General features: G+C 54.2%; 8 protein-coding genes across 8 annotated transcripts; 3 read left to right on the forward strand and 5 right to left on the reverse strand.

Annotated features, from left to right (window-relative positions):
* Nucleotides 1-617: 617 nt before the first annotated feature.
* On the forward strand, nt 618-4,101 carry BKA58DRAFT_227655 (Oxysterol-binding protein-domain-containing protein). Its single transcript, XM_046166404.1, has 2 exons — nt 618-897; nt 943-4,101. The coding sequence occupies exons 1-2, from the start codon at nt 862-864 to the stop codon at nt 3,937-3,939; spliced, it is 3,033 nt and encodes a 1,010-aa protein (XP_046022747.1). The 5' UTR covers nt 618-861; the 3' UTR covers nt 3,940-4,101.
* On the reverse strand, nt 3,977-6,166 carry BKA58DRAFT_390185 (uncharacterized protein). The gene is made up of 3 exons (XM_046170820.1): nt 5,951-6,166; nt 5,110-5,807; nt 3,977-5,060 (listed from the first exon to the last, which is right to left on the reverse strand). Exons 1-3 carry the CDS (start codon nt 6,028-6,030, stop codon nt 4,339-4,341), a joined length of 1,500 nt encoding a protein of 499 aa, XP_046022748.1. The 5' UTR covers nt 6,031-6,166; the 3' UTR covers nt 3,977-4,338.
* Nucleotides 6,167-6,273: 107 nt separating this feature from the next.
* Nucleotides 6,274-7,247, forward strand: BKA58DRAFT_227689 (catabolite repression protein CAT5). Its single transcript, XM_046166405.1, has one exon. It carries the CDS (start codon nt 6,346-6,348, stop codon nt 7,141-7,143), a length of 798 nt encoding a protein of 265 aa, XP_046022749.1. The 5' UTR covers nt 6,274-6,345; the 3' UTR covers nt 7,144-7,247.
* A 650-nt stretch (nt 7,248-7,897) lies between these two features.
* On the reverse strand, nt 7,898-12,257 carry BKA58DRAFT_343898 (MRC1-like domain-containing protein). The gene is made up of 2 exons (XM_046168388.1): nt 9,144-12,257; nt 7,898-9,094 (listed from the first exon to the last, which is right to left on the reverse strand). The coding sequence occupies exons 1-2, from the start codon at nt 11,978-11,980 to the stop codon at nt 8,062-8,064; spliced, it is 3,870 nt and encodes a 1,289-aa protein (XP_046022750.1). The 5' UTR covers nt 11,981-12,257; the 3' UTR covers nt 7,898-8,061.
* A 2,243-nt stretch (nt 12,258-14,500) lies between these two features.
* On the forward strand, nt 14,501-16,498 carry BKA58DRAFT_320924 (uncharacterized protein; the record flags this gene model as incomplete). Its single annotated transcript, XM_046167785.1, has 2 exons — nt 14,501-15,190; nt 15,239-16,498. The coding sequence occupies 2 exons, from the start codon at nt 14,501-14,503 to the stop codon at nt 16,496-16,498; spliced, it is 1,950 nt and encodes a 649-aa protein (XP_046022751.1).
* An 830-nt stretch (nt 16,499-17,328) lies between these two features.
* Nucleotides 17,329-18,175, reverse strand: BKA58DRAFT_390195 (uncharacterized protein). Its single transcript, XM_046170821.1, has one exon. It carries the CDS (start codon nt 18,039-18,041, stop codon nt 17,358-17,360), a length of 684 nt encoding a protein of 227 aa, XP_046022752.1. The 5' UTR covers nt 18,042-18,175; the 3' UTR covers nt 17,329-17,357.
* Nucleotides 18,176-21,252: 3,077 nt separating this feature from the next.
* On the reverse strand, nt 21,253-21,567 carry BKA58DRAFT_442592 (uncharacterized protein; the record flags this gene model as incomplete). Its single annotated transcript, XM_046173915.1, has 2 exons — nt 21,253-21,287; nt 21,381-21,567. The coding sequence occupies 2 exons, from the start codon at nt 21,565-21,567 to the stop codon at nt 21,253-21,255; spliced, it is 222 nt and encodes a 73-aa protein (XP_046022753.1).
* Nucleotides 21,568-22,949: 1,382 nt separating this feature from the next.
* BKA58DRAFT_227748 (uncharacterized protein) lies at nt 22,950-24,528 on the reverse strand. The gene is made up of 4 exons (XM_046166406.1): nt 24,088-24,528; nt 23,913-24,041; nt 23,512-23,864; nt 22,950-23,457 (listed from the first exon to the last, which is right to left on the reverse strand). The coding sequence occupies exons 1-4, from the start codon at nt 24,262-24,264 to the stop codon at nt 23,040-23,042; spliced, it is 1,077 nt and encodes a 358-aa protein (XP_046022754.1). The 5' UTR covers nt 24,265-24,528; the 3' UTR covers nt 22,950-23,039.
* Nucleotides 24,529-24,825: the final 297 nt, after the last annotated feature.

A 24,825-nucleotide genomic window follows, 5' to 3' on the forward strand; every position in this document is an offset into this window, starting at 1 on the left:
TATACGTATAGCGCTACGACTGGGGCGTACGTCGTACCGACTAGCGGACCGTTGTCACGAGATCCAGAAGCCAGAAAGCATTCGGCCATAGTCAGGTATGATATCAGTCGGATCAAGCGGAATGGCGGGAGTCGGAAAGCAGGAAAACAGGCATCGGCCGAAGCAGGACGCACGTTGGGAATGCGGCAAAGGTCGTGCGCGCAGCGAGGACCTACTTTCCGATGCTGCTGTCGCATGCGAAACAGGATAGAAGAAGAACGGATAATCAGCGCAAACTGTGTGGCTGGAAAGCCGGTCAGTCGAGTAGCTCAAAGGGGGAATCGGGACAAGAATAACCTTGGAAAAGGCGTGGCTGAGGAAAAGATGGCGTAAGTAAGGCTGAAGACCCTGGCTACCAGCCGCCCGCGTAGACCGCCCGCGTCGACACATGTCATCCAAGCATTGGAACATCTTCTGCCCGTTGCGCTACATTTTTTCGCATAGCTGTGACAAAGAAGCAACTTGCTATTTCTCCTTAGTACTCTCTAGTAATCTGGAGACAGAAAAGGGTCAAATTACCCTCAGATCGGCGCTCTACTATTCGGCTTTCGCAGTCATCCGCATTCCGACTCGCGAACATCGTCACCAGCACACCGTGAAGCTGACAAGTCACCGAACACCCGCCCGACCCTTAGCAATCCGACTCCCGAAATGCCCGGCTGCTAGGAAACATCGTCACCGTCGATCCCTGCATTCGCTCGACCACCAGACATTTATACACACTTGCGCTCCAGGCCTGCAAACCCCGCGTATTTGCTTGTACCAAGATCCACCATCACGACAACATACGATTAAGAGAAGTTGTAGTAGCAGAGTCTAATCATGGCGGGAATGGAGAACATCGAGGTGCATAGCAAGGTATGTACAGCGTCTACGTCGCGCTTCCTCGCTGACTGAAGGCAGTCGTACCTGGTAAGATGGGTCAATGTCTCGTCAGGTCACACCATCTCCTGGAGTGTCCAACCACACAAGAAGTCGCTCAACTTCGGCATCTTCAAGCATCCCGGGACAGCTACCGGCGCAACTCCACAGCTGCCCTCCTCTGCCATCGTCGAATCCGGACCCGGCACGCCTACCCTCGAACCACCTACAACACGCGGACGCGGAGCTTCGACGTCGCGAAATGACAGAACAGTTGTGTTAGATAAGCTGGCGGCCATCGGGCTGAGGCAGGTGCATTGGCATGGGAAATGCGAGGCCGATTTGGTATCCATGGGCACATACGACGTGCCACCAGGCGAGGGTGGCATGTATGGACTGGTCTTTGACAACACCTTTTCCAAGACCGTGTCAAAAACAGCCACCTTCGTCCTCATGACATATCCGACTAATGCGGCGCCCAAGTCTGGTCACCACATGCACTACGCGCAGGCCATGGCGGGCGCGAGCACCACCAGCCTCCCGAAATCAAGCCCCTCCATGGGCCCCATCGAATCCTCCGAATCCTTACCGCAAGCCTACGCTGAGCGGCCGAAATCACAATACGGGCAGAAACAAGGCAGTCTGTCCGGCTCCTCGTTCCTCACAGGAGTGCTGCAGAAGAAGAGGAGAAAGAGGAACCAGGGCTATGCCAGGAGATTCTTCTCCTTGGACTTCACATCCTCAACGCTCTCATACTATCGGAACGACCATTCCTCTGCATTGCGAGGAGCCATACCTTTGTCACTAGCGGCTGTGGGCGCGAACGAGGAGACGCGAGAGATATCCGTCGATTCTGGCGCGGAGATCTGGCAGTTGCGAGCAAACAATGAGAAGGACTTCCAGATGTGGAAAAACGCGCTCGATCGCGCCTCAAGAACGGCTTCAGATAGAGGGGCGGTCGCTTCACCAACCCTGCAAATCAAGGACAGCCCATACCAGAGCCTCCCGCACGTCCTGAATTCGGCCGAAGAGAACGAATGGGCAAGAGTCGAGGCATTAGTTGGCAGAGTCTCTGGTACACGAGATGCAGTACGGAGGTTGGCACAAGATACCGATCCCAAGTACAACGCATCATCGGCGATGAGCGTCAGAAACATGGGTGATAGTCTCTCCCCAACGCCGTCCAACGACGAGGCGGGTGACTACTTCCCAGAACAAAAGGCCCCCGAGAAGATGGCTTTCTGGAAGCGCAAACCGAGCAGTTCCGGCGCTCAAAGTCCGTCCGGCATTTTCAAGAGGAGTGTGTCAGCGCAAGTAGGTGTTGCATCGCCTGGAGCCGTCCCTCCTGGTGCTGCCTCGAATCCGGCAGGCAATGGCACGCTTGCTGTACCCAAACGCAATGGACGCGCCAGCACTATGATGAGCTCCTCAAGCCATACACATGAGGAGAGCGTCCATGACAACTGCATGGCTCTACTCCGGGACCTAGACTCTGTTGTTAGGGACTTTGCTGATTTGATTAGCGAGAGCAAACAAAGACGGATGCCCCCAGCCGCACCTCTCTCTGCCGTAGGATCACGGCACAGCTTTGACTCAGTAGCCGAGTCTGTAGATGAGTTCTTCGACGCTCCAGATGGCGATGCGAGCAAGTCGCAGCTTCTGACTATCCGCCGTGACAGTCAAGAGGATAGCCGTGAACGTGAGCAGTCACCAGATGCCGATTCAGATGGCGAGTCGGAGTCTTCTTCGGAGAATGGCAGTGTGGGAATGCTGGATCGACCTCGCATGTCGCGAGAAACCACTCCAGCACTCTTCCCCACACGTCCCAAGTCCCTCACACCTCTGCCACTTGAGCCTGTAAAACGTCGGGGCACAGTTCCGGCCCCGAAGGTTCAACCCCCGAGTCTCATCGCGTTCTTCAGAAAGAATGTCGGCAAAGACTTGTCAACCATCGCCATGCCGGTCTCAGCCAACGAGCCCACATCCGCGCTGCAACGACTAGCAGAACAACTAGAATACAGCGAGCTGCTCGACGCCGCAGTAACCGCAACCCCAGAAAATGGCGAACGTCTCGCCTACATGGCCGCCTTCGCCATCTCAGCCTTCAGCAACGCCCGCGTCAAAGACCGCGCCATCCGCAAGCCCTTCAACCCCATGCTAGGCGAAACCTACGAACTAGTCCGCGAAGACAAAGGTTTCCGCTTCTTCGCGGAAAAAGTCGTCCACCGCCCCGTCCGCATGGCCTGCCAAGCCGAAGCCTCCGAATGGACATTCGTGCAATCCCCTACGCCCATGCAAAAGTTCTGGGGCAAGAGCGCCGAAATCAACACCGAAGGCCGCGTTCGCATCTTCCTCCACGCCTCAGGCGAACACTACTCCTGGACGCTCGCCACATCCTACCTGCGCAACGTCATCGCGGGTGAAAAGTACCTCGAGCCCTCCGGCACCATGACCATCATCTCCGAAACGACAGGCGCAAAAGCCGTGTGCACATTCAAAGCCGGCGGCATGTTCGCCGGCCGCTCAGAAGAAGTCTCCGTCCAGGTCTTCGACGGCACGGGTTCCGTGCTGCCCATGGGTCTGACAGGGAAATGGACATCAGACCTCCAACTCACTTCAGCCGGTCAACCCACCGGAAAAACAATCTGGAAAACAGGTGACCTGGTTGATAAAGCAGAGAAACACTACGGTCTTACCACTTTCGCTGCTGCACTCAATCAAGTCACGTCTATCGAGCAAGATCACATGGCACCCACTGATTCCCGTTTGCGACCTGATCAGCGGGCCCTCGAAGACGGTGATGTGGACAAGGCCGAGGCGTTGAAGGCGAGATTGGAAGAGAGACAGCGTAGTCGCAGGCGTGTGCTCGAGGAACATGGTCAGGAGTGGCAGCCTAGGTGGTTTACCAAGGTGGGTGCTGTGGAGGCGGCGGCGCTGGGCGACGAGGAGGTTTGGAGGCTCAAGGGCGGAAAGGACGGGTATTGGGAGTGTAGGGAACGGGGCGATTTCGGGGATGTGGAACAGGTTTTTGAGACGTAGAGGGGATTATGTAGTAAGATTAGGGGGAGAGCGTTGTAAAATCTACAAGGTTTTCTACAACAAGCTTCGTTCCAAGATGTCGTGACTGCTTTTGACATGTCGTGACATGGCATGAGCGTACGAGCTGATCTCGAAAATAAAGTTCTTTGGTATATAATACTAATTTGTGAATGAATACCAGATATCGGCACGAAAAGAACATGGATACCAAGACATCCCCATCCACCTATGGAGTCTCAAGCAACCGGCAACCTCAAACACCACGCAATGCTAAGAACCCAAAACATTCAAGCTTTTGGTGTCTTCGTCTATAATAGAAAAGGTCAAGCTGGAAAAGAAGGCAAGCCAAAGCCCAACACTAGCACCATACCAAACCGAGTCATACGCATGACAGGCAGCTCAAATCTCAATATCCATGCCAATATCCATACTAGCAATGATATCGTCGTCCATCTTCGGCTTCCTAAACGTCGGCAGTCCTTTCCGCTCCGTCTTCTTCTTCTGCGGCTGCTGCGGGTTGGGCGTGCTCGCTCTGCTGGAGCCATCGCCATCGAACAGCGCATCGACATCAAGGTTGTTACTCTTCTTGAGCGCCTCTTCTTCCTGCGCCTTGCGGGCTTCTTCTTCGGCCTTGCGCCTAGCAAGTTCCTTCTTCTGCTCCATCTTCTTCTGGCGCTGTTGGTCGAATTGAGCTTTGCGGACGCGCTCGGCTTCCTGGATGCGATTCTTGCGGTTCAGTTCGGCGATGCGGGCCGCGGCTGTTTCTGATTGCGTTGCGATCTTGGGCTGGGCGTCGGCATTGGGGCGGTTGAGGAGATGGGCGTACTTCTTGGACTTGGCGATGCGCGCGCTAATGTCGGCGTCGGTCCAGTGGTGGTTTTGGAGCGCCTTGAGGTCGTCGTATTTCCGCTGGAGGAAGGATTGTGTGGGGACCTTGGCGTTGGTCTCTATGAGAGATTGCCGGTAGATGTCGAGGTCGTTCTCGGTGAAGCGTTGGTTGGACATGAATTGGAACTGGTAGTCCTTCTTGACGGAGCCGTGTTGCGCAATAACGTACTGGTCAGTCGCGACGCGCTTACCGTCCTTGCCGTCAAAAACGTATGGTTTGCCAGCTGAGAAGCCTGCATAGCATGTTAGCATAGTCTGTGATAAAGCTGGTGTCGTGCGTACCCTTGATTTGCGCCATCTTGTATAGTGTCCGCCGTTGCGCGTCCTGGCCAACGCCCACACGTCCAAATGCGCCAGTCAGAGCCTCTTCGAAGCCTGGGTGGAAGCAGACTTCTGAGAAGAATCCTCGACCAACACGAACCGACTCGAAATCGCGTAGAGTGGCAGGCAGCTCTTCGCGGGCCTTCTCTGGTGCCCGGTCGTCCCACTCGACGTCGCTCTCACCATCAGCGTCGACATCTGAGCCACCGTCACGATCTCCCGAGCTGGACCGCCTGCGGCCACTGCGTCGGTCGTCGTTCCGCTGTCGTTGCTGGCCACGCTGCTCTCGCTCACGCTTGTATGCCTCGAGCTTCTCGTTCTTCCGCGGTTGTACCTTGGGGCGAGTGCTCCTGCGCTCGTCGGCGTCCTCGGAATCAGCCTTGCGCTTCCTGTCGTTCTGGACGTTGGCGGCGCGCCTGGCGAGCTCGGCCTTGAAGTTGGCGCTGCTCATCTCCTCGGCGCGCTGACCGAGGATCTCTTCCCGCTCCAGCTGCGATAGGCCAAGGATGCGGCGCTTGTCTGATTCGTCGATGTACTTGCCCTCTAGGGGGTAAGGGACGTCTGCGGAGCGCTCTGGTACGTCATCGTCGCGATCTGAATCCGACTCGTCCATGGCGTCGGATCCTAACGAGTTTGGCGATGAGGCTGCGGGCGACGAGCTACGTGGAGTCAGCGCCATGTTGCGGTAGGGGGTTGAGCGATCGGTGGAGAGTAGAGCGGAGCGGAGAGTGGAAGTAGAAGCGAGGGAAAGTAGCGAGGCAGAGGCAGAGGAGGAGAATGATAGGTGAGAGATGGTACTCACGCCTCGCCTTCTTCGACGTCTGCATCTTCGTCACCGCCAGCGAGGGCGAAGAGCTCGTCGTCGATATCATCGGCCGACATGTTGCAAGGGATTGGCGAGGATTTCGCGATAAATCCTGGATCGTGGAGGCGAGTTGGAGACGGACCCGGTGTCGCGAAGGGTGCCGTGAGTGAGTTTGGGCGTGATTAGGGGGGGGAAGAGGATGAAAGAAGAACGTGGGAAGTCCAAAGGTCGGGGAAACGCTCGTTGCGCTCAGGCCATGCCGCGTTGAAAAGTGGGTCGTGTTAGCGTGCCTTGAGCGCATCATACCTCACCCGCCTATTGTCCGACTCTCTCAATTCGAGAACAATAGCATCTGTCCTTCACTCGTATTGTACAATAGCCCAGCCTAGAACATGTCCCCCGTCTTGCTCTCACCGCGGGCATTATCGCGCAACGTGGCCCGTCGCAGCCTCCAATACCCTGTGCTCGACTTTCTTGCCCCCAGTACCACATGCGCACCACGTCAAACGTCACGCCTGGCCAGCACCATCTCCGCACCGCAACCCCCGCCTTCACAGCCCGACTCCGCGCAATCACCGCCTTCACTACAAACGCAGAGGAATGGCAAACCCATACGGCCGCTCACGCAGCAGCAGCAGGAGTTCCTCTCTTCCGCGCTGCGAGTGAACCAGACGGGTGAACTCGCCGCCATCCTCATCTACGCTGCCCAATCGCCCGTCCTCACACGGTCACACCCGCACTTGCGACCGCTGATGAAACACATGTACGACCAAGAAGCCGGCCACTACAAGTTCTTCAACGAGGTCATATCCAAGCACCGCATACGACCTACCGCAATGACGCCCATATGGACCGCTGCGGCGAGCATGCTCGGGTGGTCGACCGCTGTCATGGGCCGCGAGGCCGCCATGGCATGCACAGAGGCCGTCGAGACAGAGATTGGTAACCACTACAATGAGCAGGTACGCGTGCTGCTAGACTGGGCGAACAAGTGCGAGGAGCGGGGTGAGAGCCTGGGGCCCGAGCTGGACAAGTTGGTGGTTGAATTGCGGCGGATTAGAGATGAAGAGCTAGAGCATCTGGACCATGCGGTGGAGAATGATGCCAAGAGCGCGAAGCCATATGATCTGCTGAATGAAGTTATAAGAGGAGGATGTAGAGGCGCCATCTGGGTGAGTGAACGCGTATAGTGTGATGTCATGACTGCAATGATACCTGTATATACTGTAACATATCAGACATGTAAGCTTAGCTACAGAATCGACTGTCGTATTTCAGGTGAGGGGATCATCGTGCTGTTGGTATTCCTTCCTTTACCCTGTTCGTCCTCAAGTCAAGAACCTCACACAGTTGGTACTCGATCTCCTCGCTTTTACATGTCAGTCTCTTCTCTTGCTTCATGTCATTGTCAGTGTTGTTGCTGGTTCATGTCTCTGCACACCCCACAGTCAGTCAACCGCGCGGCGTTCGCTACTTCTCCCTCTCACTTTCACCCCAACTCCCACTCCGCCAAAACACGCCCTCACAATCACAACAACGCTGCCACCACCCTCTTCAACCCCCAATCAATCCTACTTACTTTAATCCCTACCTCTCTCTCTTCTATCCCTAATACATACCACTTAATTCAACAATTTTCCTTCAAAACAAGTCTCTGGCACAACACAAGAAACTGCCACCCCAACTCACGTTGGGTTAGAGGTTCGATCCCTCTGAGCGACGCAAACAGATGAGAGATTTCATCCCCTTAGGGGCGTCGGGGTACATATACCTCTGCTAGGCTTGCCTAGCAAGTATATGTGCTCTGAGCTGCATCCGGCCAAGGGACGCCTTGACCGGATGTGCTCGAGTAACGTTTGAGAGTGAATCATCGCATCCCGCGGAGGCAGGGGCGGGTGCCTACGATCTGTTTTTTTTTGCCGAGTTTTTTTTAAGTAGGGGAAAGAAGAAGGTAAGAATCTGCGGTCGAGGTAAGTTTAGAAGAGGTAGAGAAGTAGCTGCATCCTTGTATAGATAAAAGGCTACAGCGAAGTGATGGCTATCTAGCATACTATATAATATCTACCACCACGCGCGTACACGCCAAAAAGAATCCGCCTTCGCAACACCTACTCAAACCCACCCCCAAGATCACTAAGCACACTCCTCATCCCCTGCTTCCTCCCACCCTCAACCTTCTTCCTCAGCGCCTCCTTCCTCTTCCCCTCCTTCTTCTCTAGCAACGCCCTCCGCTCCGCCTCCCTTGCCTGAGCATGGATGTTGCTCCTCCCCGTACCTCCTCTCCTCACCCCACTCTCCTTCGGCGCACTGCTGCCCGCGGACCGCTCGCTACTCACAGACAGATTACTAGTTGCCTGGCGTATGAGCGACGGGATGCGGAACCCTGGTGTTGCCGCTGCGCGTGATGGAGCATGGAAAGCGAGACTGGTGTCTGCGCTTACAGACTCTTCGACTGTGGATTGCCGGCTTAGCGTTAGGCGGTCGATGATGGGTTTGCGCGATGCGGAGACGAAGGCGGGTTCGTGGTCGTCCTCTGCGTCGGAGAGCTGCGAGTCTGGGATTACGATGCGTGGGTCTTCGATGAGCTCTAAGATGGAGTCTCTGACGTCGTCGGCGGTGAGGGGCTTGCGTGCGAGGCTTTCGGATGCCGTTGTACGGCGCATGTGTGGGGGCGGTCGGTTCTCTTTCTGTGAATCTTGAGACTTGCGCTTGAGTGGGCTTGTTGGTGCTGATAGGTTTTGGGAGGCGGCCTGGGAGTCTGGGACGGCGATGTCGTCGCCTTGTACTTCCTCTTGCGACTGCGACTGCGACTGCGACTGCGACTCGTTCATGTCTGACTCCTTCTCAGGCATGTTGAGGTAGTCGTACTCCCCTTCGTCGTCGAAGTCAGCTAGTGTCTTGAAGAAGGCCTTCTTCTTGTCGTCGTCGGCGAGTGCCTTGACCTTCTGATCCTGTAGTAAAGCGTTAGTCTGCTTTTGGAAAGCAGCGCGCTTCTTGCGCTGGCGCAACTCGGCCTCGTCTTCGGAATCAGACATGTCGAAGCCGTCATAGCCGCCACCACCTCTGCGAAGGCCACCCTTCCTCTGCATCTTCTTGTAGAGCTCAGCGAGATGCTTTTCGTCATCCTTCTTGGTCTTGTCACTGCTTTAAATTAGTATTGACATAACATGGAATTAAAATCTGAACTTACGCGTAGAAAGCGGCAATCTGGCGCTCGTTGACTTTGACGTCGTTGTGGTCGATCATGTCTTTGAGATCTTCGTCTTCCTCGCCCTCCTCATCATCACTAGCTCCTCCAAGCCCGGCGTATTCGTCCTCAGACTCCTCGGCTTGTTCCATAACGGCTTCCCTTGCCATACTCTTCTTCTTGTCGAATTCTTCAGCCGCCTTGGCCTTCTTAACTGCTTGCTGCATCTTCACAAAAGCATCTTTGCTAAGCTTAGGGGGGCGTTGAATGTCGTCTTCGCTCTCTTCCTCCTCAGCGTCGATCAAGTCGTCTTCAACGTCGGAGAGCTCAACAGCAGCCTCTCGCCGTCCACGCTGAAGCTTGCCCTTCTGCTTGATTGGCGACTCAGCAATAGGCACCATGACGGTATCGGTCGTTGATGGTGGCGGCGCAAGGCCTGCTGGTGACCGAGAGAAGGAGAAGCCTGCATCCTGTGTTGGCTCAAAGTCCTCAACCTGTGTCCGCGAGAACGTGGGGGAAGTCCTGACAACTTGGCTGATCCCCATGCTGAATTGAGACTCGTCACCAGTCTGTGTCTGCTTCTGCGGCGACATCAAAGTCTGGCTGTTGGGGACTACAAACTCTGAAGCTTGGCTGAAGTTTGCGGCGGGTTGGGTATCGGGCAGGCTTCGCAGGAACTCTAAAGAGTCTTGTTCAGTGTTGATGGCGGCAGTGGGTTGGGAGTCAGACTCCAACTCGGCCATGGTGCCTGCAAACATCTGTGTGAGGCCTATGCCGGTGTTGGCGTTGCCGAACCCAAAGGCGGCCATTGCGTCGGTTTGAGTTGCTGGTTGAGTGGGTGTGGCAGGCCGAGGGGCCTCTGCATCGTCCTCATCGTCCTCATCAACGACTCGGTTGCGGGCACGATTGATGGTTTGCCGTCGGACAGGCGCGACCGCCTCGTCGTCTTCCATGTCGACATCCTCGTTGACGTTCTGGGCCTGTACTGTCTCCTCTGGCTCATCATCCTCGTCAACCATTCCGTTGACGAGAGGATTGTCTTCACCATCGTCTTCCATTGGCTCATCTTCTGAACCCGATAGCACGACCTCGGCTTCTTCTTGATCATCGTCTTCTCCTTGGCTGGCGTCCTCCTCGCCACTACCGACATAGTCGCCGTCTTCATCATCGCTGGAGGGAAGATCATCGATGGTCTCGCCGTTCTTCTTCGCCTCCTTCCTCTCCATCTTCGCGAGCTCAAGGTCCTCCTGCCTTTGCTTCTCCAGCATTGCTACCATGTCGTCGATCTCCTCTTGGCGCTTCTCCCTCTCCTCTTCGGTCTCAGGGTTGTGGCCTCGCTTGATCAGGTCGGCTATTCTCTCTTCTTTGGCTTTCGCAGTCTGCTGGCGAGCCTTCTGAGCTAGGGCGAACTCCATCTCACCACGAGTCACTATTTTCTGTCCCTTCTTGCCCTTTGGTGGTGACTTGACCAACTGAGCGAGAGCACGAAGATGTACTAATGAGCCTGCCTCGTTGTCCTTCTTTGTGGGTAATCGGTCAAAGACGGGGAATCGGCTCTTGGGCTGTGCCACCTTTGCATCATCGTCCGAGTCCGAAAGTTCCACCATGTCATTGTCGGAAGACTTTTTGGTATCCACCGCCGCTGTATGCACTGTGACTGGCTCTGCCTGCTTCATCCAAGGATGTACCGGCAAGTGTTGGAACTCGGGTGCTCGCCCTTTGCCCTTGTCGACCCTCGCGGGCTCGGGTGGCTGAATGTTGCTTTCGGGTGCTGTGGTAGGTGTTTGCTGATCCAAGGGAGCACCCTTCTCTTCCGTAGCATTCTGTCTTGGGGGACTCGTTGGTGGCGTGTCGTGGATTTGGTTGGCCTCTGCATCAGACGATGCAAGTGCTGAGCTGGCCTCCGGCGTTGGGAGAGTTACGACTTCGGCGTTAGGCGCTTGATAGTTGAACTTCTTGAACAGATCCTGGGTCGTGAAGCGCTTCTTTGTCTTGGCTTGGTGGGTAAGCTGCATGTTACGGCTTATGCGCTGCTGGTCGCGGGCCATTGCCTCCATGGCCTTCTTGCCAGCTTTGCGGGTTGGCTTCGCTTGCTGTGTAAGCCGCCTGCCGCTCTCGCCATCCGACTCGCTGCCAGAGCCCTGATCTGCTAGCCGTCGGGCGAGCTTCTTAGATTGTGCCTGCTGCGCTTCCTCATCTCGCTGTTTCGCCAATCTTTCCTCTCGAATGCGTCGTACCCGCTCTTGCAGGTCGGTAGTATGGATAGGTCGCGAGGACTCGTCGGAGTCTGAGCCGGCATTCGCTGATCGCCGCGATGGCTTCTTAGCCGGTGATGGACCTGGAGTCACAAAGAGGCCTGGTGAAGATCGTCGTGATCGTATGATTGGCGATGCGGATGCTCGAGGGCTTGCAGTCTTCGTCCGGGTTGCGGCTGGTTTGCGGATGTTCGCTCGTACAGGCATTTCGTCCTCATCTTCGCTACTTTCGATGGTAGCAACAATCGATGATTCCTGCTGTGCTTCTTGCGGGGCCGCTGCTTGTGCTATTGATGTGCTCTTGTTGGCAGCTAGTCTCTTCTTCATGAGTTCGTATGCGTCTTCCCCATCGCTCTCGTCTTCCTCGCCGGCCTGCGTTATCTCCGGCTCCTGACGTGTTGTTATAGAAGGCCTTGCGCTGACTGTGGAGGTTACATCATCTTCCGATGCGGACGCTTCGCTATAAGATTCGCCTTCGCTATCTGAGGAATCCATGGCGGGTTTGCGTAGAGCTGCTAGCAGCTTTGGTCGAGGCTTTGCGGACGCGTCTGCTGCGCGTGTCGGGGATGTTGGTGCTGATGTCATGGTGAATGTCAAAGTCCCTAGGCTGGGCTCGTATAAATGGGTGCTGAAAAGTGCTGCTCGCGGTCCGTATGTTCAGATGTGTGATGGTGGTTGTAGGTAGAGGCCGCGTAAAGGCTTCGCAGACGTGGTTGACCAGGAAACCCAAATCGAGGGGTATTAAACGCGTAATGTGAGTACTGAAGATATATATTGAAAGACGTAACTGATTTTGCAAGGCCGGATATGTTCAATTGCACATGCACATGGCGGGGAAGTGTCGTGGTTGGAACAAGCTTAGACTACGCGTGATTTTGGAGGTCGCGACACGCCGGGCGCGCGTCGACGCGACTTCTCGCGCTTGCCAAATGTGGCTTAAGTGCCACCATTCCTTTTTCTCTCCACCACCAGATCGCTCCACATCACGATACATCGCATCGTCTGAGACAACGTCGCAGTTGGCGACTTCTACCGGAATACCAGCAGGATATGCTTCATTTCAGACAGTTCGCTTTCCTTTATCCGCGTGACCCGCCACTCACAAGCCTCGCTGAGTTCTCGGCCAAAAACTTCTCCACCATTCCACATGACACTGTCGTCGCGTGTGTTGTGTGAGCAAGATACATGGGTTGCGCTTCGAAAGAAATGAATTCCTAGGTTCGACACCACCACATCCCGACCATTTCTCTTTATCCATTTAGCCAAGATTTCGATCGCGCTGTCCTAACCGTGATAGTCCGTCTCTGTTAGCAAGAAACCAACGGGACGGCGTGTCGCGGACTGATTGGGCACATCGACATCATATGTCCATACAAGTGCGAATGCGTCAGCCCTATGCCTCTTTTCTGACCAAGTAGTAGCCGACCCACTGCAGGAGCTTGCTCCGCCACAAAACACACAATCAGCATGAATGCAGACTTCCATGCAATTTGAGTCTCTCCTTTGTTGAGGCTGCGATTTGGCGTAAACACGATGGAGGCCTGATCACGTTTCATGGAAGCCGAATCATCATCGCTTACAAAAGACTCTACGCGTGAATCAGACGTGCAGCTAGCCCCTACCTGCTGTTAGCCTCCTGGATTTCGAATTTGATGCAGGTGTAAGTTCACGGGGTGTAGCAGTTGTTTTGCATGAACTCTGGCACACAGCCTCGATGGATACCTTGGGCACGCACAGGCAGCTGCGCCGCAGAACACCCGCTTGGTCAGCTCATCTTCACGATGATCATACTGGGTGGTCAGTCCTCTCGACTGCGGGCGCGTTTCGACTTATGCAAGGTGGTGGTCATAGCAGGAGAGAAGGTCGACGTTTTACAGGCGTCTTACCTGTTGCGATCGGACCATGGAGCTCCGCCAAAAATAGCACCCGTTCCTTCGTCGGTAACGTACCCCAGAGACCGTTGCCAGCCAAGCAGATCTTGCAAGGGCCACTTTCACTTTGACTGCTCGCGAGCATGGCTGGAGCGATCATTCGACGTTATGCGGGATCTGCAGAACTCCTTGCCTTATCTCGCGTCCACATGCGTCTGAAAGATGACGACAGACATGAGCAACAAGCGCCTAACACGCTACTACGCTACTACGCGTAACGCGCCATTGGTGGCTTTCCGCCGAAACGAACGCGATGTGCTGTAGCAACGGAACTATCGATGCGGCTATCACGATGGTACCTGTTGTTGCTCACGGAACCGACTGCGAAACGCCTCAGGCTGGCTTTTTAGTGTTGGCTTGTTCGATGTGTCTTACAGGGCCACCCTACTTCTTTGAGCACTGCCACCAGAACGGCACTTTTGCAGGAACGCATACTGCGACGAATTTCGGGCCAATGGCCGAGTGCGAACTTCTCTTACAGCGCGATGGATCGTAGATGGTGGGGGTGAGGAGTTGGGATTATGTCACGTCTGATGCAAGCGACGGCTCCAGATGCCTTTTACGCGTTCGACAGTGAGGTGGAGCGGTACGACAGCTCTCAGATGGCGAGCAGATGCACGTTTCATGTGGTCTGCTGAATTACCCCTGAGAATGCGGCCCTAGGTTAGTAGCGCTGGGGGTCCCTGCAGCGCCGGCGCGGCGATCTCCCTTAGAGCATCGTGAGGCTTGACGCGTTCAGAATTTGAGATCGCGAAAGGAGAGATCACCATGGACAATATTGATCACTAGAGGGAGTTGCTGCAGCGCCAGAAACTCTCCGTACAATAGTCGCCTGCTCTAGTACCAGACAGGTGTGGAGGCATGCATGCGTGGGTGCCTGCATGCCAAGGCAGCCTCTTAGTGCCCTCTTGAAACCCGTGAAACAGACCACGGATGTTGCTCTTCTAAACAAGAGCCGTCCGTCTCCGCCCGGAAATTGGACGATCAATGTCTTCCTGGCGGCCTAAGAACTGAGCTTATACCCATCCGTATACCGTCAAAAGCTTCTCGAACGCTTCCATTTCGCGCGCACTCGCCCTCCCTACATAGTAACCACAGCTCTGCCCGCCCAACACGGACCGTGAACCACCAATTTCCGGCATGATACTGGCGATTGCGCATACATCTGGATAACATGGAGGCCGACGACGCTCAACTCTACCAATTCAGCACCCCTCAGCAGAGCAACTCGTTCAAGCGAGCGCGGCGCAGTCTACAAAGCTCCACGCCCTTGAGCAGCGTGACCGAGAGCGTCACTTCTTCACCCCGTCACTCTGGCCAGAACCAGTTCGCACCTCAGCTCTTTGACCATGTCAATGCGCTGAAGCATCTTGATGACCAGCAGATCCTCCAGCTACTTTCCGTTGCGCGCAATGGAGGTCAGTCAACGCCTAGCCCTGGCGGCGCGTTGTTTGCTCACGCGTATCCAGATGGTATGCGTCGGTCGGGCGCCGACCGATCGTCCATGTCGACCGTCGGAAGCCGCGCGTCATCATACCTGAGTGTACCATCCAGCAGAGTACCCAGCATGCTCTCGGACCCGCGCTCGTCCATCGCGTCTACCGACTCGTCCTTTACACACTACAGTGCCGCATCCTCGCGCCTGTCGACCGCATCATCTCGTCTCTCCACAATCTCCACCACATCGACGCCCGCGCCCAAGAACTTTGCATGCACATTCTGCGACAAGGCTCTCAAGTCGAAGCCATACTGGAAATCGCACGAGGAAGAGTTCCACGAGCAGCGACTTACCTGGAGATGTCCCGACTGCGAGCAGATCTTCCATGCTGGCAAGCGGTTCCGTGAGCATCACACCAAGCTACACGTACGTCAGAATTACCCTTCATCTAGATTCAAGGCTAACATTGCACAGGGCTGTGAACACTGCAAGCAACCTAGGGAGAGCGGTCAACCCACGAGCAGGAAAGCATCGCCATGCGTCAAGAAGTACGAGATCGTCATGCACGACAAAGACGCTTGGGGTTGTGGTTTCTGCGCTTCTCTTCTAACCACCTGGGAAGAAAGATGCGAACACATCGCTCTTCACTTTGAAGAGAAGGGAGGATCCAAGTGGAACTTCACCAACGTCATCCTCGGCCTGCTTAAGCAACCCGAACTCTCAAGCGCGTGGAACCAAATGATGCTCGATCGCCATGGAGACGAATCGAACTGGCCGTCCTTGGCGTGGGAGTCTAAGAAGTGCAACCGCTTACGGTATAAGCTCGAGACCAAATGGGATACACGCGTTTTCGACATCGAGAAGTTGGTGCAGGACACCTACGACTTGGCGGAAATCGAGGTGAAGGACGTCGTCGAACCCACGACTGAAGTCACGCCCGAAGCCCCGGAGTCCGTCGACAACAGCCAAGGCGAAATCGTGGAGTTCAAGCTAGAATCATCTGACTTCATGACGGACAACAGGTTGCATAGCTCCCATGGGCTGCCGTCCGATAACAGGCTCCACAGCTCGCACGGTCTGCCGTCCGAGCATATGATGATGGACATTGACTCTGTGGAGCCCCCACAGATGCATCACCAAGATATGCAACAATCACAATGGCCGGTCAGCCAGGACATGCACAACAGCATGAGCGCGGCAACCGCCATGGGTGGCTTCGGTGCTTTCGATACCACCATGACGTCGATGCCAACGGACTTTTCGCAACCGATGGCGCAAAGCTTCCAGCCACAGCAGCAGAGCTGGCCAAACGCCGGCTTCACGTCGACCCCCGATCTACTGAGCTACCAGCAACCAGCGCCATACATGGACTACCAGCAACCCAAGGAGATGGTCTCTGTACCCACATCGCAGTACTCCAACTTTGCGCACTACCCCCGCCAAAGCCTCCCACCAAACTTCCTGCACCAGCAGCAGCAGCAACAACAACAGCAACAGGCGCCCAGCACACCAACCTCTCGTCGCTATGTCCCCAGACTAATTAATATTTCGAACAACTCGAGCCACCGCGGCGTTCAACTCGAACAGCCACCACCCCCACCACCCAAAGACGAGCACCAAAACCGCTTCTCCCGCCTCATCATGAGACGGCGCCCGAGCAACATCTCCCAACACAGCATCGTCTCGCACCGTGACATGGGCGGAACCTGGGGCGATGATTCCAACTGGGGATAACTCTGATTCAGCATTCTCTCTTCAAACGCGCATATACGCGCATAATACCACGGACCCCCTTTGCACACTCGGCTGGCCCGACCCCGCACACCACTCTCCTTAGAAACAAACAAATAAAGCACCGCAACAGGTGACTCCGAACCTCGCTGTTCGTCCCTGGGTCCCGGCTCAGCTCAGCCCAGCCCTGCACCCCTCGATGAAGCGAGCTACACGACACCTCAACGGAGATAGTACCCACACACAAGACGCTTCATCAGCTCTTACCACTTGTTTTCCTTTACCATTTCCTTTCTCCTTACGTATACAACAGTGTTTCCAGCGGGATGGGATGAGGATATACCCATATATGCAGCGACTTGCCTTTTTCCCAGCCATTTTTGTTGTTGTTGTCGTCATTTCGTGCGCACAACGTAGTTTAGTGTCTCTTGTTGAGAAGTTGTCAACTATCTTTGCTTGCCTGCATGCACATGCACCTAATACCCCCCGCACCTCTTTTTCATGTTGCCATTTGGATGCGACGCGATTGATGTAATGATGGGGTTTGGAATGAAATATCTAGGAAAGGGAAGGAAGAATGGGTTTGACAGGGCAGATACCATATAGAGTTACTTCAATGTGTTTGTCAACTTTGCTTCACATCTACATTGGCTTTTGGTTGGTTAGGTGATGTTTGTGTTACTACTGTGCTTCATACGTTGGATTTTGAATGGTTTGGTGATGTTGTGTGATGATACTGTAGAGGAGACGTCAAGTTGCAGTGGATGATATGATGGTGAGGCTATTGGTTGTATTCCGCAGGTCTTGTAGTTAGTGCCTCTACATACCTCACGCCGCCCACGCAAACTCCACAATTTGCTATCTACAAAACCACACGTCCATCCATGTACCCCTGCATGCATCTGTGCTGCTTAGACACGCAGCGGAAACTCAACCAATTCTTGTCGTGGAAGAGGTGGTTGGCCAGCTTTTCATCCGCGAATGCGATGGCTGCGTCCCTAACGGTGGTGTCGAGAGGAAGGTAGCGTTCGTCGCCGCGAGCAAGGCCATTTCCAAAATTAGCCAGATCAATCGCCATTGACGCGTGCTTCTTTCGCTTCGGTGCTGGCACCTTGAACGCGCACAGCACCTTCTCAACCTGTGCCTGAAGGATGCCAGGCTGAACTTTCCGAAGTCCAGAAAGGCGCAGAGAGCCGCGCTTGAGCTGGTTGAAGACTACGTGGGCCGTCTCCGCAGGAAACTCATTCTTGAGGGACCTCACGATCTGGTGGGTGGACTTGCGCTTTGGCGCCACGACCTTGTCGCCCTCGGGGTCGTCCTTGTTACGGGATTCGGGGGCAGAAGCAAGCACTGTAGGCTTCACAGGCTCTTGAGGTTTCGCGGTTGGCTTGGTTGATGCCAATGTCTTCGCCGGCCTTGCTTCGGCCTCCTGCACCAGTCGATCAACCTTCTCTTGTAGGCGGCTCATGGCCCCCATCAACTCCTCGACTTTCGTATCAGCCTTGATACGCGCAGTCCTCTCCTCTTCCAAGATGCTCAAGATCATCTTCAGCTTAATCTTGTTGGTGGAGGGCGCCAGGTCAGTCTGAGTGGGGGTGGACTTCGATGGAACGGAGTCGAAAGACACAGGCGACGAAACCACCTTGGGAGGAGAACCGTCTTTGCTGGTGGAATTCGGAGGTGATGATGGTGAAGGAGTTGAGGTAAGTCGTGATCTCTTTTCTTTGGGCTCGGCCGATGAACTAGGCTCGTCTGACAGAGCTGCGAATGAAGTTGAAGTAGCACCAAAGTTGAAGACGGGTTTTAGTGCTGGGGCCGGCGACAAAGATTTTTCTGCGGATGCGGTATCAGGAATTGGGCTTGCATCAAGACCGCCAGGCGCCGACTCATCATCAGGCTTCTTGAAGCGCGACGCTCTTTTCAGAGGTGCCAGCTTCCTTTCTGGTACTTTGGCTTCAATGAACGGGGAAGGTTTGCCTGCAGGCTTCGCCTTCGTATCAACTCTGTTGAAGATGGACGCACCATCGGGGCCGACGAAGGGGTTTGCTACAGCTCGTACCGCTGGAAAGTTTATTGCTGTGCCAGGCAGCTGGAACGTGGAAGCACCGCCGGGTGGCGAAACCACGACCTTGGGGTTGTCGTTAGCTTTCTGGACAGGCATGGTAGTGATAGCCTGCGAGGCAAGGTTCGTCTGAGGTGGCGGTGGACGAGCGGAAGAGGTGTTGGGCGTAATGCCTTCCGGGTACTTTGTGGCGTCCCTCAATAACTCTGAGAACTCTCGCCAGTTGGCGGAAAGATCGTCAAGGAGCATCCTGAGCCTCTCAATGAGATCTGAACACACTTGGTGATAGCCTGTTGTATCCATCCTATTGTCCCATGTTGACTTCTCGAGTCCCCTGACATACGCACGGAGAGCTGCGTCTGATAGAACGAGCGTCTGCTCCGGACAGTCGCTGGGAACCTTGTTGCGACACTCGATCAGGAGACCGACTATTTCCCGCGCATAGTTCTGGCGGTCTTTTGCTTGACTGGCTCTGTCGCTCATGGTGTATCTTTGGGTAAAGGTGGATCGTTTAGTATCGTTGAGGTAAAGGTAAAGGTGCCGGTTTGGTATTGTTGAAGTACGGGTAGACTGTTTGGTGTCGTCAATCGGAAGTTCTGCAATCGAAGTGGAGAGGATAGTTTATCAAAGAAGTAGATCAGTATCGTGCGATTATATAGTACGACGCGAGGCTGTGATTTCGAAGTGAATTGGAGCACTTACGCCTTGGCGCTGAGTCGTTGCGCTGCACAACAGCAGACGCTGGTATTGTCGCTGAAGCTCAAAGGTGTCGCAGAGTGCGCTAGTAGAGGCGGTTTCGAGCAGTATCACTGGTGAAGGTGGACTTCTGAGAGATTGACGAGACCTATTACTGGATGTAGCGGGGATTGTAGAGATTTGGAAAGAGAGAAGTTTGGGCGCAGGCGGGGGATATAGAAACACGAGTACGAGTAATTACTAGTCTATCAAAGATCTCACAGGCTGTCCGATATACGTGAGAAGAAACGGGTGGAGCGCGTGACTGGATTGGCCAAGACGCGTTTGCACTGAGGGCCTTTCACTACCTCTAATCCAAACCGCAGGTCTTCTGGCCGAGCATCCCGGCTCCTGAATAGAGTCGTGACATCGAATAACAGCAGTATTGCTATTGCCTCAGTACGAGTATTCTGAGTGACACCGACTTTCGAGGCATTCATCACTAAGATCTTATCCATCAGTATGGCTTGTCAGTGACGCGATGAGTCTCGCAAGCGCAGAATACGACAAAAACGTATACAATTATTAACTCGCCGATATCACCGCGATCAACACCAAATCTGCTCTTGCTAGTGATGTGAACGTGGTTCCTCGCATGCCACATGTACGGACCTCCAGAAGTCTGGGGAAACAAAGGAAAGTAGCGCAAGTCCATTCAGAAGAATCGAAAGTGGTTTCCATGTTTGGATAGATATAGCGAGTGCTGTCTGAATACGAGGACCTTGGGGCGTTTATTGAAAGCTCCATGGTATTGTCTTGTCCTTGATGGTGGGCTCTCGCGTTACGACCTCAATGTTTACGCTTTCGTAGCGTCAGTAATGATCTAGACATGATACATCGATATCAAATACATGAGAAGAGTCGAAAAAGTCTCCGGGCATTCATGTATGTGTGATGCGGTGGTGAAGATGAAGGAAAGGAAGGGCTGGCGTTGAGGTTGGATTGGGCTGGCCCCACTTCGGACGGACCGCTCCGACATGAGCCCGCAAATCACCCAGGCCACGGAGTGTCTGGCGTCTTCTCCTTGGCGTCTCTAATAACATAATAACAGAGTCGTCTTCCAATTGCCAGGCTGGGGCGAGGTTTTCGCTTGTAGACGACTTGGTTACTGCTCATCACGAGTAATAATCGCCCTGTGCGACACCTGCGTGCGTGAACTGCGGCGTACGACATTTAGGCCCGCAAGGTCCTACTTGGATGATGACACCACAGCAGGAACGGTACATTTCGCTTGCACGTATTCTTGGATAAGGTCGAGTCAGATCGGGCGCAGGTAATCTGCGTGCCGTTGCTGGCAGCGGGAGCGATGCGAGTAGCGCACTTATTCGAGCTCATCTCCGAGTGCAGAGAGCACAAAGTTTCATAGCGAATGATCGGCATTCACCGGAGTCGTTCCGGCATCACTAGTATGTCGTTCATTCATACTTTCCGATTTCAATAGCTTTGGTGCCCTGATGGCGGCCATAAGCACTAAAGATGTGGCTAGATGTGTCCATGCTACAATAGGTTATCATAAGTGCACATCATATCCTCCAGCTCGTGCTTTCTCCCGAGCAGGTACGCACGGTATAGGCAGGTCGATAAACAGCGAAGGCAGAACCAGAATCTGCGAAAGTGACAATATCAGCGAGGCAGTTCCAGGCCAAGTCTCAACTGCTATGACAAGTCGCAAGATCGACTTACGCAGCAAATATTGACAGTCCATACGACCATCTCATGACTTCGCAACCATACAGGGTTTCCTTCCATGCCTCCGCACACCCGCGTTCCAGATACCAAGGCCGGAGACTGATTTGCTTTGGATCAGAGAAGTCGCCCAAGTTTTGAATCGCGGCACTATACATCCACAGCCCCGCCAGTATGATATCGTACAACGCGTTGACCGTAATCATAGAAAAACAGTCGAGAGTTTGCTTGCTGAAAGACATGATTGAGAAACGGACGAGCCACATAAACAGGGTTATGATGGCGATGCATAGGTTGCATAACGTACAGCTGGTTGAAGTGTTAGAATTCTGCATACCTGCTGTATTGAGTACGAGGGAGGAGACCTTTCGTCCCATATCAAGGGAATGGGTGGCGATTTACGATAGTTCGCATAGTCGTACACACGTTGAATAGGATCAGAGTTCCAGCCTTTGGTGCCACCTTCTTTCCATAGTACGGTGCGGAAGCGATCGGGGTATGCGGTTGCGAAGAGGGAGACGAGCGCGATGGCTAAGATGAGATCGAACAATGTGGCACTGAGAAAGATGAGGTAGGGATTGCGGAGCATGGCGAGGATACAACGATTGAAAAGCACACAAGACTGATCATCAGCGTGTTTGAATAGCACAAGAGTCGTACGACGTGATTCTTGTGTCGTTTGACGGACGCTTCTGACACGGAGGCTGTGCGCTAGCGCGATGTCAGCTCAGTTGTGGTTGTCTCAGGTGCTCAACCACGTCGTGACAGCGGCATGACCAGGAAAGGGAACATCGAGTCTCATTTATTCTTTGAGCCTATCAGCGCACTAGACGGCCAGTAATGTGGAGAAAACTATAGTGACAACGACGGTTTGGCCTATGCTCGTCTCGTTAGCTTGTTGTTCGGTGGGAAAGAACGCCAAGCAAAGTTGCGCAAATGGCCTCATTTCAACGTTTGGGAAGACACACCTCGACTAGTGCCAACGTGATGCTGTGCACGTAACGTAACCAGAAAAGTGCGCCAATATGCGCCCATTCCCATGTGCTATCTCATTTCTTGTGTAAGTGGAATGCCTTGCCACATGCACTGACACAATGTGTATGTTGAGTGGAACACGAGAACATCATCAGATCCCGCAGTGTGTCAAGGCGAGTTGGTCGTCTATGCTCATTACATTATGCATGCGCGCATATCTTCTGCGCTTGTACTAGCCATGGTGATTGATGCTCACCAGCTCTCCTGTCTTGCGACTAATCATCTAACTCTTGCTTTGCCCTTCAAACTCTCTCAAGCCTGATCAAATTCCTCTATTGTCCTCACAGGTCTCGCCGTAACCGCTACTCTTCTGACGAATAGCATTGTCATCTACATTTCCTCATATCGCTTCTCTTCGTAATGCCCCTTCCGTCGGAAGCTCACTGCTTGAGAACTGAGCCGACCATGGTTGTGAGTTGAGTTCATCTGACTAAGAAATCCGAATCAGCGAACCAATGCTCCAAGTCCGAACAGCTTTTACACGTAGGTCGCGCGTTCCAACTCAAAGTGATTGAGTCTTCAAATTCGAACGCGTAAACTACGTGCGTAAACTGACCGAACTTGTATTAGCTGGCTCATCGGGTCTTCTCTGCAGGTGCATACCTCCTGGCGGCTCTTCATAATCGGGATCCTTTGGCAAGTACCACGTCGCGAGTCCAGCTGGGTATAGTGGAGCAGTATGCCGAGGTGCAAATTGGCTTTAGGGGCCATGATGGCTTGGGCGTTCGTAGAAGGATGGTGTTGGTGGCTTGAGGCGTCTGGGCGAAGGATCCCTGGATCACGTTCTAAGAGTGTGACTGTGGCATCAGATGCGCGTCCTCCTGCAGCGGCACGACTGTGCCACATGGACGTCGACGACAGGTGCGCGCATTTCCGAAGTGACACTTCCCTCCCACGTCGTACAATGAATCACCCCACGTTCTCCGAGAAGTCATTGTGGTGCGCGCCTGTTTCGTGCATCAACGTCGCTAACCCCGATATGCACGCTGTGGGCTAGCCATCTCGACTCTGCGCCCAACAACACACTCATAACCTATCAAGGTTGTACTCTTTCGTAACCTTGATTTCGTTCAGCCCCAATGAGCCCAGTCTCTCCGAGGGTGCCGATTCATTACTCAGCGTAACAAAGGCAGCCGCCTGCGGTTTGATGCCTGGCATCCATTGCGAAGGAGGTGCGTTGAGATTCGATGTCGACGAGCCGTTGCTCTGTGTCCGGAACTTCATTCGCCGGAGACCGATACCTCCATCTTCAGCTGGGAGTGGAGGGGTTCGGCGCCACGAAGGAAGCGAACGGACGTTGGGTACGCAACAGCAGACAATACCGACAGCGACCTCGATTGGGGAAAAGCAGATACGCCACCACGACGCACCGATCGGATCATCATCGACGTTACCGAAGACGTCGATCGCGCAGTCAATACGGAGGACTGCTAGAATGGTACAACTGTGTGGTGTCAGCAAGAGCTGTTTGGAGCGAGCGCTTAGCTTCACCACTTACAAGCATCCAAGGAGAAACAAAACCATCACCCACGCCTTCTTCTTGCCTGAGAGTTCAGCTGCTGCTATGGCAGGTATTGGGGCGAAGAGGATGACACTGTTGAAGAAGACGTGCAACGATCCAATGATGATGCACGACTTCTTGCTCTGCAGCTTGCACTCTCCCGGTGGATGGCACATGCTGATCCAACCCGCGAGCGACCAGATGTACCAGACCGCGATGAGCGCCATAGACACATAGCAAGCGATGCGAGCAAAAACTCTCTTCTCGTATAGGCGAAGGTAGGATTTTGCAAAGGCCACCTGCACCGTTGCAACCGACGTGGCCCAACAGATATCAAGTGCGAATTGTATCTTGGAAGCGTGTTAGCCAAATCTCGAGAGGCCTCCAACCAAACATACCCGCAGCCAGAAACGCTCCACAACGTCAAAGTTCTTTGTCGGGTCCGCCTGAATCTCATAGCTCGTAAGCCCTTCTCCACCAAGGAACACCAGCACGTAGACTAGCGTAACTACGACAAAGCTCATAGCCTACGATAGTTAGCATGGTACCGCAGTCAGGGTTCCATCGTCTTACCAGAGCAGCCAGCATCAGCGCGTCTTCGTTGATGGTATTGATCCGTCTGACACTCCTCGTGTACCATCTCGCCGCCACCGCCGCCGCAGCCACCGCAAGGCATAGTGTAGGCGCAATCAACAACGCAAGCTGCTTGCCATTGACAATGTCGAAACGATCTGAATGCTGCCCCGCCATGATCAATATTATCCAGCTCTTCTTCACTTCACCGCATACCGAGCGCACATCAAAGCCAAAGTTGTCGAAAGGGAGGGGCGTAACTGGAGCCAGGATTAAAAAGTCCCGAGCGGAGCGAGTGAACGTAGATAAAGCCAAAGAGGCGATCCTCCCAACTGCCTGGTCCAGAGCACAGAGCTGTCATGCACTATGCTCGTTGAGTCCGCCGTCTTCAACGCCTATCTCGCGTCACCCAGGGTGCCTCAGCCGTGCGGCCCATGCGACAAGTGTAGTGTTGGCCTTTCGGGAAGCAGACCTAGTCAGGGAGCGCGGCGGGGCTCATGCTGTGCGCCGCTGATTTGTTGCATATCTGACGGTCCGACGCGGAACACGGCTAACCTGCATGCATCCCTGCTAATCATATACCTGTGACCCAATGAAAGCTACCACACGAGCAGGCCCTCCGTTCATGGGGGCCTGCGCTTCCGGGGCACTGATGCGGCTAGCATGAGCTATTGCAGACAAAAAGCAATATAGCAAGCTGGCAATCCTATGCTGTATACTGGTAGGTTTCTCGACGAT

Source organism: Alternaria rosae (genome assembly GCF_020736505.1).
Source record: "Alternaria rosae strain MPI-PUGE-AT-0040 chromosome Unknown BKA58scaffold_8, whole genome shotgun sequence".
Classification (NCBI taxonomy): domain Eukaryota; kingdom Fungi; phylum Ascomycota; class Dothideomycetes; order Pleosporales; family Pleosporaceae; genus Alternaria; species Alternaria rosae.

What these genes read in the sequence shown, in the direction of transcription:
- BKA58DRAFT_227748 (XM_046166406.1), bottom strand. Translation starts at nt 24,264, where the DNA reads ATGGCGGGGCAGCATTCAGATCGTTTCGACATTGTCAATGGCAAGCAG. An exon ending in CGCTGATGCTGGCTGCTCTG is followed by an intron (nt 24,042 to 24,087) that starts GTAAGACGATGG and finishes TAACTATCGTAG; the next exon opens with GCTATGAGCTTTGTCGTAGT. An exon ending in TGGAGCGTTTCTGGCTGCGG is followed by an intron (nt 23,865 to 23,912) that starts GTATGTTTGGTT and finishes CACGCTTCCAAG; the next exon opens with ATACAATTCGCACTTGATAT.
- BKA58DRAFT_227689 (XM_046166405.1), top strand. Translation starts at nt 6,346, where the DNA reads ATGTCCCCCGTCTTGCTCTCACCGCGGGCATTATCGCGCAACGTGGCC.
- BKA58DRAFT_390195 (XM_046170821.1), bottom strand. Translation starts at nt 18,041, where the DNA reads ATGATCTTGAGCATCTTGGAAGAGGAGAGGACTGCGCGTATCAAGGCT.
- BKA58DRAFT_227655 (XM_046166404.1), top strand. Translation starts at nt 862, where the DNA reads ATGGCGGGAATGGAGAACATCGAGGTGCATAGCAAG. An exon ending in ACATCGAGGTGCATAGCAAG is followed by an intron (nt 898 to 942) that starts GTATGTACAGCG and finishes GACTGAAGGCAG; the next exon opens with TCGTACCTGGTAAGATGGGT.
- BKA58DRAFT_390185 (XM_046170820.1), bottom strand. Translation starts at nt 6,030, where the DNA reads ATGTCGGCCGATGATATCGACGACGAGCTCTTCGCCCTCGCTGGCGGT. An exon ending in GACGTCGAAGAAGGCGAGGC is followed by an intron (nt 5,808 to 5,950) that starts GTGAGTACCATC and finishes GACTCCACGTAG; the next exon opens with CTCGTCGCCCGCAGCCTCAT. An exon ending in CAAGATGGCGCAAATCAAGG is followed by an intron (nt 5,061 to 5,109) that starts GTACGCACGACA and finishes CATGCTATGCAG; the next exon opens with GCTTCTCAGCTGGCAAACCA.
- BKA58DRAFT_343898 (XM_046168388.1), bottom strand. Translation starts at nt 11,980, where the DNA reads ATGACATCAGCACCAACATCCCCGACACGCGCAGCAGACGCGTCCGCA. An exon ending in CAGATTGCCGCTTTCTACGC is followed by an intron (nt 9,095 to 9,143) that starts GTAAGTTCAGAT and finishes AATTTAAAGCAG; the next exon opens with TGACAAGACCAAGAAGGATG.